The sequence below is a fragment of the Myxocyprinus asiaticus genome, chromosome 35 (assembly GCF_019703515.2).
Source record: "Myxocyprinus asiaticus isolate MX2 ecotype Aquarium Trade chromosome 35, UBuf_Myxa_2, whole genome shotgun sequence".
Classification (NCBI taxonomy): domain Eukaryota; kingdom Metazoa; phylum Chordata; class Actinopteri; order Cypriniformes; family Catostomidae; genus Myxocyprinus; species Myxocyprinus asiaticus.
Window position 1 is genome coordinate 26,609,745 of NC_059378.1, and position 17,275 is coordinate 26,627,019.

The 17,275-nt window shown below is 36.5% G+C and overlaps 1 protein-coding gene across 1 annotated transcript; it reads left to right on the top strand.

The window, feature by feature from the left end:
- Positions 1–1,240: 1,240 nt before the first annotated feature.
- LOC127425967 (dual specificity protein phosphatase 7-like) lies at positions 1,241–16,662 on the top strand. Its single transcript, XM_051672357.1, has 3 exons — positions 1,241–1,966; positions 3,749–4,177; positions 13,933–16,662. Exons 1-3 carry the CDS (start codon positions 1,579–1,581, stop codon positions 14,238–14,240), a joined length of 1,125 nt encoding a protein of 374 aa, XP_051528317.1. The 5' UTR covers positions 1,241–1,578; the 3' UTR covers positions 14,241–16,662.
- Positions 16,663–17,275: the final 613 nt, after the last annotated feature.

Below are 17,275 nucleotides of genomic sequence, written 5' to 3' on the forward strand. Positions count from 1 at the left end.
TCAATGGCCGAAGCATGTGCCGACGATGTGCACATACGAGGACCGTGTTCGCGGGTCAAGAAAATCTGGGTGAGGCGCGGTCAGGCTGTACGGTTGTGCTGATGACGAAATTAGCTTCATTAGCTTAAGGCGGAGCGATCAGCAACGCGGACAACAGAAGTATACTTTGGCCTTTAAGGCCCATGTATACTTCATTTTTGTGAATTCCGGATCGGCTCACGGCTGGTTGACTGCGTTGCTTTTGTGAGTATACTCTTCTGACGGCGAGCGAATACGAACGCGTTTGAATTTTCGTTACACATACTGTGCATGGAGCGATCCGCAACACGGACACCCGAAGTATACTTTGGCCTTTACGCTCTCTCCTATGTTAAAAGTGCAGAGGTTATTATCACAGTAATTAATAGAATCTCTGTTTTTTCAGCCAATAGATTCGCTTTGTGATCCAAGGGGGGCGTTACTTGGAGTGGGCATGTCCTGTAGTGGGTATTCCTTGTCCTCTTGCTGGATGCAGACAGATATACTTGGACGACATCCATGCATGCATTTTAGGGTTAAAGGAATATTCTGGCTTTAAAACAAGTTAAGCTCAATCGACAGCATTTGTGGCATAATGCTGATTACCACAAAAATGTATTTCAACTCGTCCCTCCTTTTCTTTAAAGAAAAAAGAAAAAACAATCGAGGTAAAGGCAGAAATGTGAAGCTTATAATTTTGCAAAAGCACTTACATTAATTACCCTGTTAAAACTCGTGTATTATTTATACAGTAAAGTTGTTTAAATCGTCATTTTTACAGTCGTTTTGAGGGTTTTAGGGTTTACAGTGTTACGTCATCGTGGCAACGAAGTTGTAAAATTGGATATAACTTTACACAAAAAAATTTTTAGTAAGCAGTTTTATCACACTAAAATCATGTTAACACGCATATTGTTTACGTCTTGTGGCTATACTTTGAGATGGTGAGTATTTTATCGTTTTCATTTTGGCCTCCATTGTAAGTGCCTCGCTTTAACCCGGATTTCTGATTCTTTTTTCTTTCTGTTTTAAGAAAAAAGGATACAAAAGAATGTTAACATCTAAAAAAAATTACAAAAATCCGCTCTACTGCTACAGATTAATTCATAAATTTGAGAGGGAAAGTAAAAGGCACACTGCATCTTTAAATCTTACATGGCAGACTCCTCCCACTCTTGTGACGTAGTTGTTTTATTACAGCCTGTCAAACAACCATCCGAAAATGACAAACAGGCGAGCAGACACACAGCGATCATGAGCTGCCCGATTCATCCGACATCCCCAAAACTTTCAATGTGTTTTGCCATCATTTGACGGATACGCGCCAGACTACAGTCTCATATGGACGCCAAGTCCGTGTTCTCCTGTTTTCGCAGACTAGAGGAGGAAACCTGCGATGTGTTGGTGGTGATCGCACACTCAATCACAGCGCCATCACACTGAAGCAGGAGATCCGCACCACTCCACGCGTGTGGATATGTCTACGGGGGAACTTTTCATAGCCTGATTTTCATCCTCCCATTAGTTTATAGCACCATAAAGCCTCGCCCTATTTCCCCCATGAAAAATACTCTCTGGAGCGGCGTGATGATGTCGAGCAAAAGCGCGGAATGGCTGCAGGATGAACTGGAGTCCGGCGGGGGCTCGCTGCTGCTGCTCGACTGCAGGTCGCACGAAGTCTTCGAGTCCTCGCACATAGAGTCCGCCATCAACCTGGCTATCCCGGGACTTATGCTGCGGAGATTAAAGAAGGGCAATTTGCCCATCCGATCCATCATTCCCAATAACGAGGACAAGGAGAAGTTCGTGAAGCGTTGTAAAACGGACACGGTGGTGCTGTATGACGAGGCGACCACCGATTGGCAAGAGAGCGGAGCCGCGGGCTCTGTGCTCGGACTTCTCATGCAGAAACTGCGGGATGATGGATGTAAAGCGTATTATTTGGAAGGTAAAAGCATCCGTTCCTTACAAGATATGGATATAAACACGAAATGAATACTGCAGCATTAACGATCAGGGAAATAACCACAACTAATGTCCTTTTATTTGCCATTCAAAACTTTTACCTTCCAGCAAAGAGCTGCGTTTTTGTGAAAACGGTTTTATTCAAACGGATTTAACGCGTTGAATATTGCGAATACATTTCTGTCAGATGACAAAAATGTGTTTAGGTTTTGAACGTAACAAAGTTACGTTTACAATCGCTATAGTGAAACAATGACCTTATTTAGAGAACGTATAAGTAACCATTTCACGAATACAGCAACTCGCTCGCAGTTGTTTAAACAGTCATAAACTTCAGATGTCCGTCCTACGTTTGTGTGTGTGTGTGTATGTATGTGTGTGTATATATATATATATATATATATATATATATATATATATATATATATATATATATATATATATATAATTATTATTAATATTTTAGATCTGTCAGTCTTCGTCTATGACGTGTTTAATTCCCCCTAAAATTGCGGATATTTACGGGGTTCTTTCTTTTTTGGAGCTGTGTTTTCTACCGCAAACTTTTAAGAAAAGGGTTTGGAAACAAAGATGTTTTCAATTAATTTCCTAAAATGGCTCCGCCATGTTGTCTTTCAGAAGGATAGCGAGCAATTCATGAATGAACGGCGAAAGTGACTAAATTACGACGGAATGTAACGCTTTTCGATAAATATTAAGATTTTATACTATATTTGATGCTAATAAAAGCGTATGGTTGCATTCTGTCGTTTAGCTGTGAAATGGTGTTTGGTTGTGTACTTCTCCGTATCGCCACCATTCACAAAATAGAGTTGCACTCATGATAGCTTTATGGCGTGACTGCTACAGTAAAACTCAGAACAGCTATTCTTTTTGGTGAAGCTTTCAAATTATTATAATAAACAAGTCATTATATAGGCTAATGTCTAATAAAGATCAGTAATCTATGTACGTATATGAATATACATGTCATGTAGTTTTATGACATTTCGAACTATTTGAATATACTGTAGCATAATAAGCAATGATCTGTTAAAGGAATATTCCGGGTTCAATACAAGTTAATCTCAATCGACAGTATTTGTGGCATACAATTTATTATCACAAAAATTAATATTGACTCGTCCCTCCTTTAATGAAAAAAAAAAAAGAAAAAGAAAAATTCGAGGTTAGCACTTAGAATGGAAATGAATGGGGCCAATCTGTAAACGTTAAAATACTCACTATTTCAAAAGTATAACCACATGACGTAAACAATAGGCTAACCTTTTCTGTGTAAAGTTATAGCTAATTTTACAACTTCATTGCTATGACGATGTAATGTAATAAAACCCTAAAAAGTCTGTAAAAAAAAAAAAAGACGATTTAAACAACTTTACAGCTTAAATAATACAGTTTTAACAGAAGAATTAATGTAAGTGCTTATATAAAATTGTAGGCTTCACATTTCTGCCTTTAAACCCTCCAAAAATTGGCCCCATTCACTTCCATTGTAAGTGCCTCACTGTAACCATGATTTTTGCTTTTTATTTTTTTTTTAAAGAAAAGGAGGGACAAGTCTAAATTATTTTTAGTGGTATCAACATTATGCCACAAATGCTGTTGATTGAGCTTAACTTGTATTGAACCTGGAATATTCCTTTAGGACTTAATGTAACAATGTGTATTCATATAATTAATGTAAATGTATGAATATTTTTTGATTGACTTTTTTTATTTTATTTTTTTATCTGGGTTGTTCTAGGGGGATTTAACAAATTTCAAACTGAATACCCAGAGCACTGCGAGACTAACTTGGACTGCTCTTGTCCGAGCAGCTCTCCACCCTCATCTGTTCTGGGCCTTGGGGGACTACGGATCAGTTCAGATTGTTCTGATGGTGAATCAGACCGGGAACCAGGCAGTGCCACAGAGTCAGAGGGCAGCCCCTTGCCCAATAACCAACCAGCGTTCCCAGTCCAAATTTTACCCTATCTTTACTTGGGCTGTGCCAAAGACTCCACCAACTTGGATGTTCTGGGCAAGTACAACATCAAGTACATCCTGAATGTAACTCCCAACCTGCCTAACATGTTTGAACACGATGGGGAATTCAAGTACAAGCAAATTCCCATCTCTGATCACTGGAGCCAAAACCTTTCTCAGTTTTTTCCGGAAGCAATTTCTTTTATTGGTAAGTGGCCAATCTCTTGGAATGTTAAAATTTAACCCTGTTCTGCCTGCCTGATGGTTTATTTCTTTATTATTTTCATTGTGTATGAAGACTGGACATAACCTCAGGATATATACATACATACACACACACACAAACACACTACTGGTCAAATGTTTTGAAACACTTGACTGAAATGTTTCTCATGATCTTAAAAATCTTTTGATCTGAAGGTGTATGCTTAAATGTTTGAAATTAGTTTTGTAGACAAAAATATAATTATGCCACCATATTAATTTATTTCAAGTTTTTGAAATTGATGACTTGGACCAAATAATAAAGAAAAGCAGCCAATAAATGCCCAACATAGATGGGAACTCCTTCAATACTGTTTAAAAAGATCCCAGGGTGATACCTCAAGAAGGTGGTTGAGAAAATGTCATGAGTACATTTCTGCAAATTCTAGGCAAAGGGTGACTACTTTGAAGATGCTAAAATATAACACAGTTTTTATTTATTTTCGATTTTGTTTAGTCACAACATAATTCCCATAGCTCTATTTATGTTAGTCCATAGTTTTGATGACTTTACTATTATCTAAATGTGAAAAAAAAAAAAAATTATAATAAAGAATGAGTAAGTGTTTTAAAACATTTGACCGGTAGTGAGTGAGTGAGTGAGTGAGTGTGTGTGTGTGTGTGTGTGTGTGTGTGTGTATCTATATATATATATATATATATATATATATATATATATATATATATATATTTGTATACTTGAATTGAGGTTATGGAGATGCCCCATTTAACCCCCAACAATCTATACTTTAAAATTCAAAACTCTGTGGTTTCATTTCGGTTGAATCTGAAAATTTTTAAACAATGTGGCATTTAAAAAGTAAATATAAAATGGATTGGATTTACTGACATAAGATGCATTTTGGTGTGAATGAAGAATAACACATTGAACCTATTTAGTGTCCGACAGATATTCATATTTGACAACTACTCAACCAAATGACCATCGTCAGATCAAAAAGGTTGCTCAGGGTAAAAAAAAGAAAAAAGAAAAATCAAGGGCAGAAACGGGAAGAGTGAAGCAGAGGAAGTAGATCATATTGATTTAGTGAGTTGTACATAAGTGATCAATCTAGGCCATAGATCACAGAGCTGCTTTGCTAATGCTGAACTGAACCATGTGAGTGTGAATCGAGAGTCATGCATGCAAACCAGAACAAATTCTGTCAGCATGTACACAAAATAGAAAAAAACAAAACTATGAATTATTTGCTTGTTTGAATAACTTTGTTTTGATTTTAGCTGGCAAAATATTCAGAAGGTCTTTCAGATGAAATGAAAATAATTCTTTAACCTGTTAAATACTTGTTTATACTATACTAGTTTACTTATAGTTATTAAAAAGAATAGCTGAAACATTTTATTGTGAGGATGGTAAATTGTTTGCTTCCTCTTTCTTTTTGAGTGGGCTATGTCAGTGTTTTTACCACATTTGTTTTTTGTGGCAGACCTTGGTTGACACATTCTAAAGTAATTTCCTAAAAACATCCTGTCAGAGGTTTCATTTGCATGACAAAGTTCATTAACCAAATTTGGTTATAGCCCATAGTTTATCTTTTTCAGAGTTGTATTAAGTGCTATAAATATTAGTAGTACGTTTTTGGGAAGTGAAGAGCAAATTTTGTTTTTAAAGAGATGAAAACATTTAAATTGAGGCTTGTATGGGCCTCACAATTTGGTTAAAAATCATTAGCATTTTGACTTGGCTAAAAGAACAAAAAGGTATAAAATCATGTTGAACAGAGTGCAAAAACTAGCGATGCCTTTGGTCTCCAAATGATTTGCCTGTGCTCTGCTGCCAATAGAAAGAGTTGCTCTTTAAATGTAAAGTGTGTTATTTCTGTGCAACTGGCAACACCAAACATTCAACACTGAGGTAGGACTACCTGTTTGTCAGACCAGTGACGAATGGGAGGTGTTTTTGAAACTTGTTTGAAAACAGTCATTTTTTGCAGTTCTGTTTATTGCCACTAGTGGCGCAGAAATTGCACATTTTACCTTTTAAAGGAATAGTTTACCCAAAAATTAAAATTCTCTCATCATTTACTTACTCATGACATCCCAGATGTGTAAGATATTTAGAAGAATGTGAATGGTGACCAAAACTTTGAAGCTCTGAAAAGCAAATAAAGGCAGCTTAAAAGTAATCTCCATAAGATTTCAGTGGTTTAATCCATGGCTTCTGAAGCAGTCCAATTGGTTTTGGGTAAGAACAGACCAAAATATAATTAATTGTTCACTCCAAATCTTAACATCTGGAGTCTCCTTGGCGATTGTGATTTCAGTCTCGATTACAATTCCTAGTGTCAACATTGATGCACATGCATCAAGTGCTAGGAAGTGTAATTGAGCTTGAAATCATGATTGTGCCCAGAGACTGCAATGGCAAGATGTACAGTGAAAAAGGAGAAACATTTTGGTCTGTTCTCACACAAACCCGTTTTGATTGCTTCAAAAGACATGGAACCACTGGAGTCTTTTGGATTACTTTAATGCTGCTTTTATGTGATTTTTTTTTTTTTTTTTCTTTTTTTGGAGCTTCAAAGTTTTGTTTGGTCACCATTCACTTGATTTGTAAGGACTTACAGAGCTGAGATTTTCTTCTAAAAATCTTCATTTGTGTTCTGCAGAAGAAAGAAAGTCATGCGCATCTGGGATGGCATGAGGGTGAGTAAATGATGAGAGAATTTACATTTTTGGGTGAACTATCCCTTTAAGAGTGTTCAAAATCATCTATAAAACAAACACACTCACACCTCTTTCAGCCAAATTAAATTGCAGCATTTTGCGTTTTAATAGTCTTACCAGGCTTTATCACAATTTAAATTTTATTTAGAAATATTTGTTTTTATTTTATAATGTATACCTTCCATTATAGTATATTCCTATATTTATTGATTTAAATACTGTACGTAAAACCTTCAGCATACTGGTATTTCCCCACATTGGATCAAGTACATCAATATTGAATAAACTGTGCAGCCTAAAATCATAGGACAGGACTGTTTGCAACTTTAAGTGTTAGTTTATTTGATGACTATTCTTGAAGGAGCCATCACTGTCCTGTCACAGTTTGAGAATATGGAGTGGTTTTGGGCCTCTTGAAAGTGTTTCATCTACTAAATGCCACTTTTGAGCAGAATTACGATGGCTAGAAAGGTTATATCAGTAGGGGGTAGGCTTCGCCCTATACATTGGACTCGAGTTATAATTGTATGTGTGGGCATCTTTTTGTAACTGAAGAGCAAATGGAAACAAGCTTTTGAAATTTGTTGCAGTGGTTACATCCAATTTGCAGCCCCGTGGCAGCGGTATACTTTGATGTACAGCTTTACCCACTTGAGAGAGACCAATTGTATTTAAAATTGTAATAGTTCCCATCTGCATTTTGAGGTGGTGTATGTAGCAAACAATAGTCTGGAGTTGTGTTATCTCAGATCCACGTGCTTTTGACTGGAACCTGTTGTTCTGGTTTGAGGCGTTCATTCTTGGCTATGGTCGATCATGGTGTATAGGGCTGTCATGATTATGAAATTTCACTGACGATTAATTGTCAAACAAATAATTGTGATTATGATGATTAATTGTCTGTTATATGGCTTTCTCGATTATTTGTCATACAAATGATACTTTTGTCATAGGTGAATGTGTTCTTCATAAACCTTAAGAAGTCTTTTACATGATTTCCTTTAAGGCTTTTAAAACTTATGAATGACATTAAAAATAATATTTTAAATATAAAAATATTTAAAAATACTTAAATATCAGTCTCTCTTTTTTGTCAGCTTTAGTCTTGGTCCATTTTGCTTTAACTGTACACTGTTGTTGTTGAAATAGCTATTATATTATATTATATTAAATATGCAATGGTAAAATATTTGTCAAATTCTTTCACGTTATTATAAGGCTCTAGAATGAAACCCACAAGCCCTTATTTCACATGAAGACAAATCTTTGAGATTCTGTGTTTCTTTCTAACATCTCATAGATTAAGCGGGTGTGACACATGGCTCCTCTGTCTCACTGCGTGTCGTGAACATGGCGTGTATGAACCTATAATGACAAATAACATTTGCCATTACACGTTCGCTAAATTAAAGTGAATACGTTTTTTATTTCCCCCACTTACCTTATTTTGTCATCAGATGTTACTTGGGAATTATGCTTTAAAAATGTACAAAGAGGTACAAACACTTTTTTACTGTTCTAACATTAAATAATATCCATTGAACATGGATTGGATCTGTTGAACACATGATATGAAAAGAGAGTCACAAATAAAAGATAAATGGTATGTGTGCATATATATATAAAAAATATGGTAACATGAGGTTTGAAAATAAAAAAGTTATTTTGTAATTTGCACTTCTGTTTTTGCAGTTTAATACAACAGAAATGGAACATTACAAATTCATACTGTGCATATGTTGGGCAATTCCATGGAAATGTCAACCATATCAAGGAAAATTAACCCCCCTTTTAAATTCTGTATTATAGTGGTATAATGGATAATGCCATCCAGACCGCTAGAGAGTGCCGCTTGCTCACACAGCGCTGACTGAAGTGCTAAATGCAGACTATATTTTAAAACAAAGGCTTTTAGGGTTTAGTAATCACGCAAGGCCATATTGTGATTTCTATCTTAATTCAATCAATCATTCAGCATTAATGGGTATCTTACCGATGTCTCAAAAGTCTTCTACATACTGTGGCTATTATTATTTCTGGATTGTGCATTTGAATTATTGAGTTTTAAAACGTGTGTTACTCATTAATTCTAAATAAACCATAGTTTTTTCATGTCTGCATTTTCTTGCTTATAACTGATATGCTGGTTGTTTTAATTTGGTCAATAATTGGTAGATAAATATCGGCAGCCAATAAATTGGTGCATCCCCAGTTATTTTCTTTTAAATCTGCACATAACCAGCAACGGTGTGATCACCCAAAACGTAACTTAAATCTGAAACTTCTTGTCGCTGACTCAAAACATCACAGGAGACAAGCTTGAGTTGTGTAGTATGTCCTAGGCTTAAGTTAACCATGTAATGTATCACCCAGTAATGAAAACTTTCTTTTAATGTAAATAAGTTACAATAAAAATCTTTATGTGGTCGTTTTGATAAGAGACATTTCCTTTTGTACAGTCTCAGAGGAAGGGAAAAGTGGTGCACGCCAAACTCTCACAACATCCTGTTATGTGGCTGGACGTTGTTGTTCAGTTTAAAAACAGTTTCACTTTTGCTGCACAAATATACAAAGACATTTAATGTGATTCATTCATGCAAATTGTACCCTTGTTTAAAAAAGAGCCATGGAACATTACCAGGCCTTACTAAATTATTAAGTTTAAATAATAATAAATAAATAAAAATTATAGTGTAAAGAGTTCAGTGGCATTGTTCTCTTTTTACATTCTAAAAGTAGACTTTTTATGAATTTTTATAGTTTTATGAAGCTTAAGTCTTTCTTTTGCTGTGTACAAAGAAGATAATAGCCTCACTGTTATAGTCAATGCTTCTGGTGGAAGTGACCTCATTGTTCCAGAGTTCAGCTGGATTGAAAGTGTTGTTGCGATCCATCACCAGAGGAGAAGAGGAAATAGCCACTTTACTTTGCCTTGCCTGGCACTAATGGATCTGTAGTACGTCATGCCCCACAAAAACAGATGCACTTTGGCTGTAAATAATGTATAGCTATAATCTTTCACACCTTTATGGATTAGTTTCAAATTTTAAAGAGGGAATTTCTCACTTGTTAGCTATATTTTAATAGTTCAGAGAGGTTGCCGGGAGCAGTGTTATTATCTATTGTTAAACTGCCCATAGATTCACTGAGCCATTGACTGGAGCTGTATCTTTGAGCATACTGCAGTGGTTCTCTTTGAAGAGCCTGTTTGAATGATTAGAAAGAAGAATTGTAATGCAGTTTGCTCTCATAACAGGACAGTAAACACTACTGTATTGAAGGAGACTCCAATTCACAGCAGTATTTTTCTTTAGCCTTGACATGTGAATAGCTTTTAAGAAAAAAGCGTTATATTTTGCATATGAACTAGGGATGTGCAGAAGTTCTAATTTTTAAAATCGACTAGGCGTCAGATCGACTTGTTGGCTAGTTGGTTTTAAGGAAGCTATGTATGAATTAAGTAAGCCATGCTGGATATGGGTCAAGTCAAAAGACACTGCCAGCTATAGGATGAGTTATTGCATTCAAAACCAGCTGAAGGGTACCCAGGGGTTTCGAGGCACGTTTTTAAATAAATTTTAACTTGACATCATCGTAAAAACGCAACATTGATGGTGCCGAGAAAGAGTGCAGTGGCCAAAAGAATCCGTCTGAATGTATACATAGACCAACAATTAAAAATATTTAGAGTCCAACAGTAGACTAATTGTCTGTATTGTTGAAGGTCTTGGATTTGTTTAAAAAGCTTTGATGGCTCTATCATCAGCTCTATCAGCAGTGCTTTAAAAGGGATGAATTTAGAGACACAACCTCTCTGATAAGGTTTTGGTGTGCTAACAGTCCAACAATTACCAGCACTCTAACACAGCAGTTTCACATTTAGTGTGAACAGACAAATTGTTTGTCCATGAAATTTTATTGCATCACATCACATTAGGATGTGGTGCAAAGCAGGTGTTTGTAAAGTTTTAAACAATAAGATCCCTCCCCACCAACAAAAACTTAAAGTGAAAACATAAAAACAAAGATTAATAAATGGTGTAATATATATATATATATATATATATATACACAGTTGTGCTCAAAAGTTTGCACACCCTGGCAGAAATTGTGAAATTATGGCATTGATTTTGAAAATATGACTGATCATGCAAAAAAACTGTCTTTTATTTAAGGATAGTGATCATATGAAGCCATTTATTATCACTTAGTTGTTTGGCTCCTTTTTAAATCATAATGATAACAGAAATCACCCAAATGGCCCTGATCAAAAGTTTACATACCCTTGAATGTTTGGCCTTATTACAGACACACAAGGTGACACACACAAGTTTAAATGGCAATTAAAGGTTAATTTCCCACACCTGTGGCTTTTTAAATTGCAATTAGTGTCTGTGTATAAATAGTCAATGAGTTTGTTAGCTCTCACATGGATGCACTGAGCAGGCTAGATACTGAGCCATGGGGAGCAGAAAAGAACTGTCAAAAGACCTGCTTAACAAGGTAATGGAACTTTATAAAGATGGAAAAGGATATAAAAAGATATCCAAAGCCTTGAAAATGCCAGTCAGTGCTGTTCAATCACTTATTAAGAAATGGAAAATTCGGGGATCTCTTGATACCAAGCCAAGGTCAGGTAGACCAAGAAAGATTTCAGCCACAACTGCCAGAAGAACTGTTCGGGATACAAACAAAAAACCACAGGTAACCTCAGGAGAAATACAGGCTGCTCTAGAAAAAGATAGTGTGGTGGTTTCAAGGAGCACAATACTTGTTGACCCCTCTCCAAACATAGCGCTTATGGTTGTGACCATAAAGCTCTATTTTGGTCTTGTCACTCCAAATTACAGTGTGCCAGAAGCTGTGAGGCATGTCAAGGTGTTGTCGGGCATATTGTAACCGGGCTTTTCTGTGGCATTGGCTTCTTTCTGGCAACTCGACCATGCAGCTCATTTTTGTTCCAAGTATCGTCGTGTTGTGCTCCTTGAAACAACCACACCGTCTTTTTCCAGAGCAGCCTGTATTTCTCCTGAGATAACTTGTGGGTTTTTCTTTGTATCCTGAACAATTCTTCTGGCAGTTGTGGCTGAAATCTTTCATGGTCTACCTGACCTTGGCTTGGTATCAAGAGATCCCCGAATTTTCCACTTCTTAATAAGTGATTGAACAGAACTGACTGGAACTTTCAAGGCTTTGGATATATTTTTATATCATTTTCCATCTTTACAAAGCTCCATTACCTTGTTACACAGGTCTTTTGACAGTTCTTTACTGCTCCCCATGGCTCAGTATCTAACCTGCTCAGTGCATCCACGTGAGAGCTAACAAACTCACTGACTATTCATACACAGAAACTAATTGCAATTTAAAAAGCCACAGGTGTGGGAAATGAACCTTTAATTGCCATTTAAACCTGTGTGTGTCACGTGTTTCTGTAACAAGGCCAAACATTCAAGGATATGTAAACTTTTGATCAGGGCCATTTGGGTGATTTCTGTTACCATTATGATTTAAAAAGGAGCCAAACAACTATGTGATAATAAATGGCTTCATATGATCACTATCCATAAATAAAAGACAGTTTTTTTTGCATGATCAGTCATATTTTCAAAATCAATGCCAAAATTTCACAATTTCTGCCAGGGTATGCAAACTTGAGCACAACTGTATAGACTAGCTATTGTTACTTGTTAGTTCATGATACCTAATGCATTAACTAATGTTAACAAATGTAACCTTATTGTAAAGTGCTTCCAAAAAATCTTTCTTCTACTAAAAACAGCAGTACATTCTGCCCAATTATTTGAAGTTTTATCAGGTATTTTCTTCTAGTTTTTCATACATTATCAAAATTAATCATTTTTCAGGCATTGGAGCAATTCGCCAATTATGATCAATAGCCTTGAATTCAATCTGGCAATGAGTCATACATTGATGCATGATTAATGGTCATACATATTTCTATTAATAATATGAAACTGTATTTTGCATTATTTTGATTAAAAATACATGTAAACTCGCATCACATGAGCCAGTCTACATATGTCTCTGTGGATCTGCACTTGTCACAATCACATGAAGACACGTCAACCCGATATCTTGTTGAACTCTTAATAATGGACATGTTGTAATTTTGTTCCACATATTTTCAGATTTTCTATGTATGTGCCGCCATGTGAGTTCTAAAAAAACCTTTATGCATCCTAGATAAACTTGTTTAGCTAAGTTTTCTTTCCACTGAAGTGAAAGTCATTAGATGATGCAACAGATGTTCTTAACTGAGTTTATATGGCCTTTGTTTTGCTCATGTCTCTTACATCATAGCATCAGAATATCATTCTCACCATACAAATTTAACCTTGTATTATGCTGCAGTTCCTAAAAAAGTTACCAGCTAAATGGTGAGTTTGATTCCTCAAACTCCGGTGAGCGAGAGCAGGGAGATTTTATAAGAGAGCAGCATGTGTCCTGTTTTGTGCAAGAGCAAAAGAAATCCAGGAGCGAGCGTAGAGATTTGCGCTCGCGCAACCGGTACATGGATCGCTCTCACATGACATGCAGTATTATAATACCATAGAGCTATGGTATATTCAACTGGACTATGGTCTATTAAGCTATTAATTTTTATTTATCTTCACAATATATTTTTATTGTATTTATCTTTTGATTTTACTTGGTGAATTTATCATCATTCTTCACGCCTCCCCTGACATGATATAGCATACCCCAGTTTGAAAACCGTGGGTGTTAAGCAAAACACGCCAAAACTCTCTCTTAAAAGTTGTGTCTCTAAATTTACCTGACATAAACTCACTTGTCGATGTCACTAGTTACTGATGGTCAACAAGTTGACCATGGTGGACCAGATGAAATACTTCTAACCGTTCACTTTTTGTAATGCTACCAAACTACTGCCTTTAGTTTCTTATTTACACAGTTTATTTATTATATAGTTTATTATGTAATTTGGCTGGCATACAAGGCTTATTAATGTGTTCTTCTGTTCCCTAGATGAAGCTCGTTCCAAAAAGTGTGGCATCTTGGTGCACTGCCTAGCGGGCATCAGTCGCTCGGTCACCGTCACAGTGGCGTACCTGATGCAGAAGCTCAACCTGTCACTCAATGACGCCTACGACTTTGTCAAGCGCAAGAAGTCCAACATCTCGCCCAACTTCAACTTCATGGGGCAACTTTTAGACTTCGAAAGGACACTAGGACTCAACAGCCCCTGCGACAACCGCTCGGCCAACGACCGGCTCTTCTTCACCACGCCAACTAATCACAATATGTTCCAGTTGGATTCGCTGGAGTCCACATGAAGGCCAGCAAAGGAAGCTGGGTGGGAGCAGCCTCCCCTTGAATGTTTATCTCCCATCTCCAGAGGAGTTTTTGACCTGGAGGACCAGGCCAGCAGCAATGTCGAAGGGTGGGATGGAGGGTGGTTAAGCACATGGGTTCGCTTTTCAGAAGGGTACTGCTCTTAAAGGTGTACCCTTTGAAACCCCTGCAGCTGTTCTGGTGGATTTTAATGCAGCTTTTCTTGCCTTTATGGAACAGACTGTTTCTTTTTTTGTCTCGGTTTGATAAAAGAGAAGAAACGAAAGACTTTTGCACAGTGCTTCATACAAAGAGAAGGAAGCAGAACTGCTGTGCTTCAAGTTGCTGTCTTGCTGCAACAATGCCCTTAACCTCTTGTCTTGAGGGGTGCCAATGATCTGAGATTTTGTTTTGGGGTTTTTTAATTGGAGGGAATCTCATTCTGTGGAATGTAGGGTTGGATTTTTTATTTTCTCAAAACAAAGACTAAAACACCATCAAAGAGGTGCACAATACATTCAATACATGCAGTTTGTCTGTTTGTATATCTTTGCATTTCCTCACAAAATTTGCAACAAACCTGTACATGCATCGAAACGTTGTCCAAAGAAGTTGTGGTATGTTGTAACAGAACCGAATTTGAGGTCGTTACCAACAAAAACAAACATTGTGCCCCCCTCCCCCTTTCATAGGAACCTTTTTTTCTACATTTGCAATGACCTAATGCATTTTGCACAGTGGTGAAGCCTTTCACTTCTTGGCACTTAAAACCGGTACTCCAATACACATAAAGAGACTTTCAAAGGCCAGTTCTAGGCTGCGACGAGGCCTTGCAGCTGCATGGGGCGGTCGGGCAGCGCTGGCGAGGGACGACGCACTTACTCAAAGCTCATTGTTCCTTAACTTCAAATGACAGATTGATGTTTCTGTCCTAGCTACGAGTCCCAACATTCTTTAATGAAAGTGTTTGTTAGGGTTCGTCCCCTTCTGGCCTTGGTGATTCTGATTACAGTATGAATATATTTGTATTAATTTCTAAATAAGAGTATATCTATTCATTTAGTATGTATTTGGCCATGTGTTCCTCTCGAGTTGTGGAACGTTGTCGGTTAGAAGAGCATTGAATGTTGAGAATAGTTTTTTTTTTTACTACTATTGCTGCTCCTGTGTGTGTGGCGATCAGGGCAGTAAGCAGTGTGTAGCGATGGCGTTTCTGACCACAGAAACAAACGATTGGACCTAAGTGGACAAATGCTGAGTTAACAGGGTTGCTTTAAGCTGGCCTTATATAACCTTTTTAATTCTTTCATACTCTGACTGTTCAATACTATTTGTATCTCACTTTAGAAATCATTGTATTAAATAAACCTTTGTTCATTTTTTACAGTAATCAATATGTAGTAATAATAGATGACTAATGGTCTTTAACGGGTCAGTCAAGGTTGTATTTGTTACTCTGCAATATACTCAACCACCCTTTGCAGTATTTTCTAGAAAATGGCCTCTGGTTTTTGATTCCTCTACTTTTTGTACTAGAATTCCACAGAAATATAGCTTCATTTTCTTTGAAACTGAGGTAGCTTTTCACCTGAGGTGTCCAAAGTACAGGGCTTGGCCTCGCATTGTATGTAGGCTACTGGGTGAATTCATTAGGATATGTGGCATTTTGACCAATCTGTACACTCACTTTTCATCTGATTTAATTTAGCCCTTGGAATTTCATAATGTGCTATATGCAGACTCCTGTGGCCTTTTAGTGTATTTTAATATATTTGTGCCGATAGGCAACCATCATCTCTTTAATATATCATCGTGGATGTCTATTTCAAATGCTTAAAACCACTTATTAGGGTCATCACCCATTAATAAAAATAACACAAAATCTCTTAAACCCAACTCTTACACCCTATGACTGAAATGTACTTCATTTTAGTAATGTAAATCATGATTTCAAGCTGCTTCTTGTGGAGGAATGTTTGTATCTGTAACAATGGAAAAGAGAAATCTTTAATGTTTTCTCTGTATGTTGCCAGAACACAGAAACAAGGTTTTCTGTGGATATTTCTTGTAGCTACGTAACAGTAAGAGATGGTGATGCAGTTATAAGTGTAAGAATGAAAGATAGAGGACAGAGATGAGTGAATAAGGAAATGTATATCTTACCTCACTGAGGAATTTTTCAGGGATTTTTATTTGACAATGTGTCGGCATCGTGTTACAGCTTCAAATGTCAAGAGCTGTTTTATATGTGCTGTATAAATTTTTTTAAAAGATACAATCTATATGTGTATAATACTGGGCTTGGTGACTGGGCAGTTAAATTTTCTGGTTTATGAAGGAATACAATTGTCCCTATGTATTGTATGAAAACCAATACAATAATTGTTTGTACTGCAAATAAATATTGAATTATTTTTTTGGTTATCTTGGCTGTTTGTGTATTATTTATTTTTTTCTAATTATTATTAATCACAAATGTGTGTCCATTTGTAAGTTTAACAAATCTATAATTGTTTTACACTATACCAGATTTTGCTTCCCTAGGGATCAGAATTACCAGTACTATAGTACCAAGTTGATTCTAAAATAAAAATAAAATCTTTCTGCAGTAGTGGTAGTATCAAGTGCAGACTTAATCTGGTACCTGCTCGATGTGTGACTTACAGGTGGGTGTTTTCATTATTACCGCAGTATTGCGGTATAAATGGATAAAAGACATGTTTACTTAAAGGAATATTCAGGGTTCAATGGAAGTTGAACTCAACTGACAGCATTTGCAGCATAATGTTGATTACCATATAAGATAATTTTGACTTGTCCCTCCTTTTCTTTAAAAAAGCAAAAATCAATGTCACAGTAAGGGCACCTACAGTGAAAGTGAATGTGGCCAGTTTTTGGAGGGTTTAAAGGCAGAAATGTGAAGCTCATAATTTTATAAAAGCACTTACATTAATTCTTCTGTTAAAATGTGTATTATCTGAGCTGTAAAGTTGTTAACATCTACGTTATTAAGGCTGTTTTAGGGTTTACAGTGTTA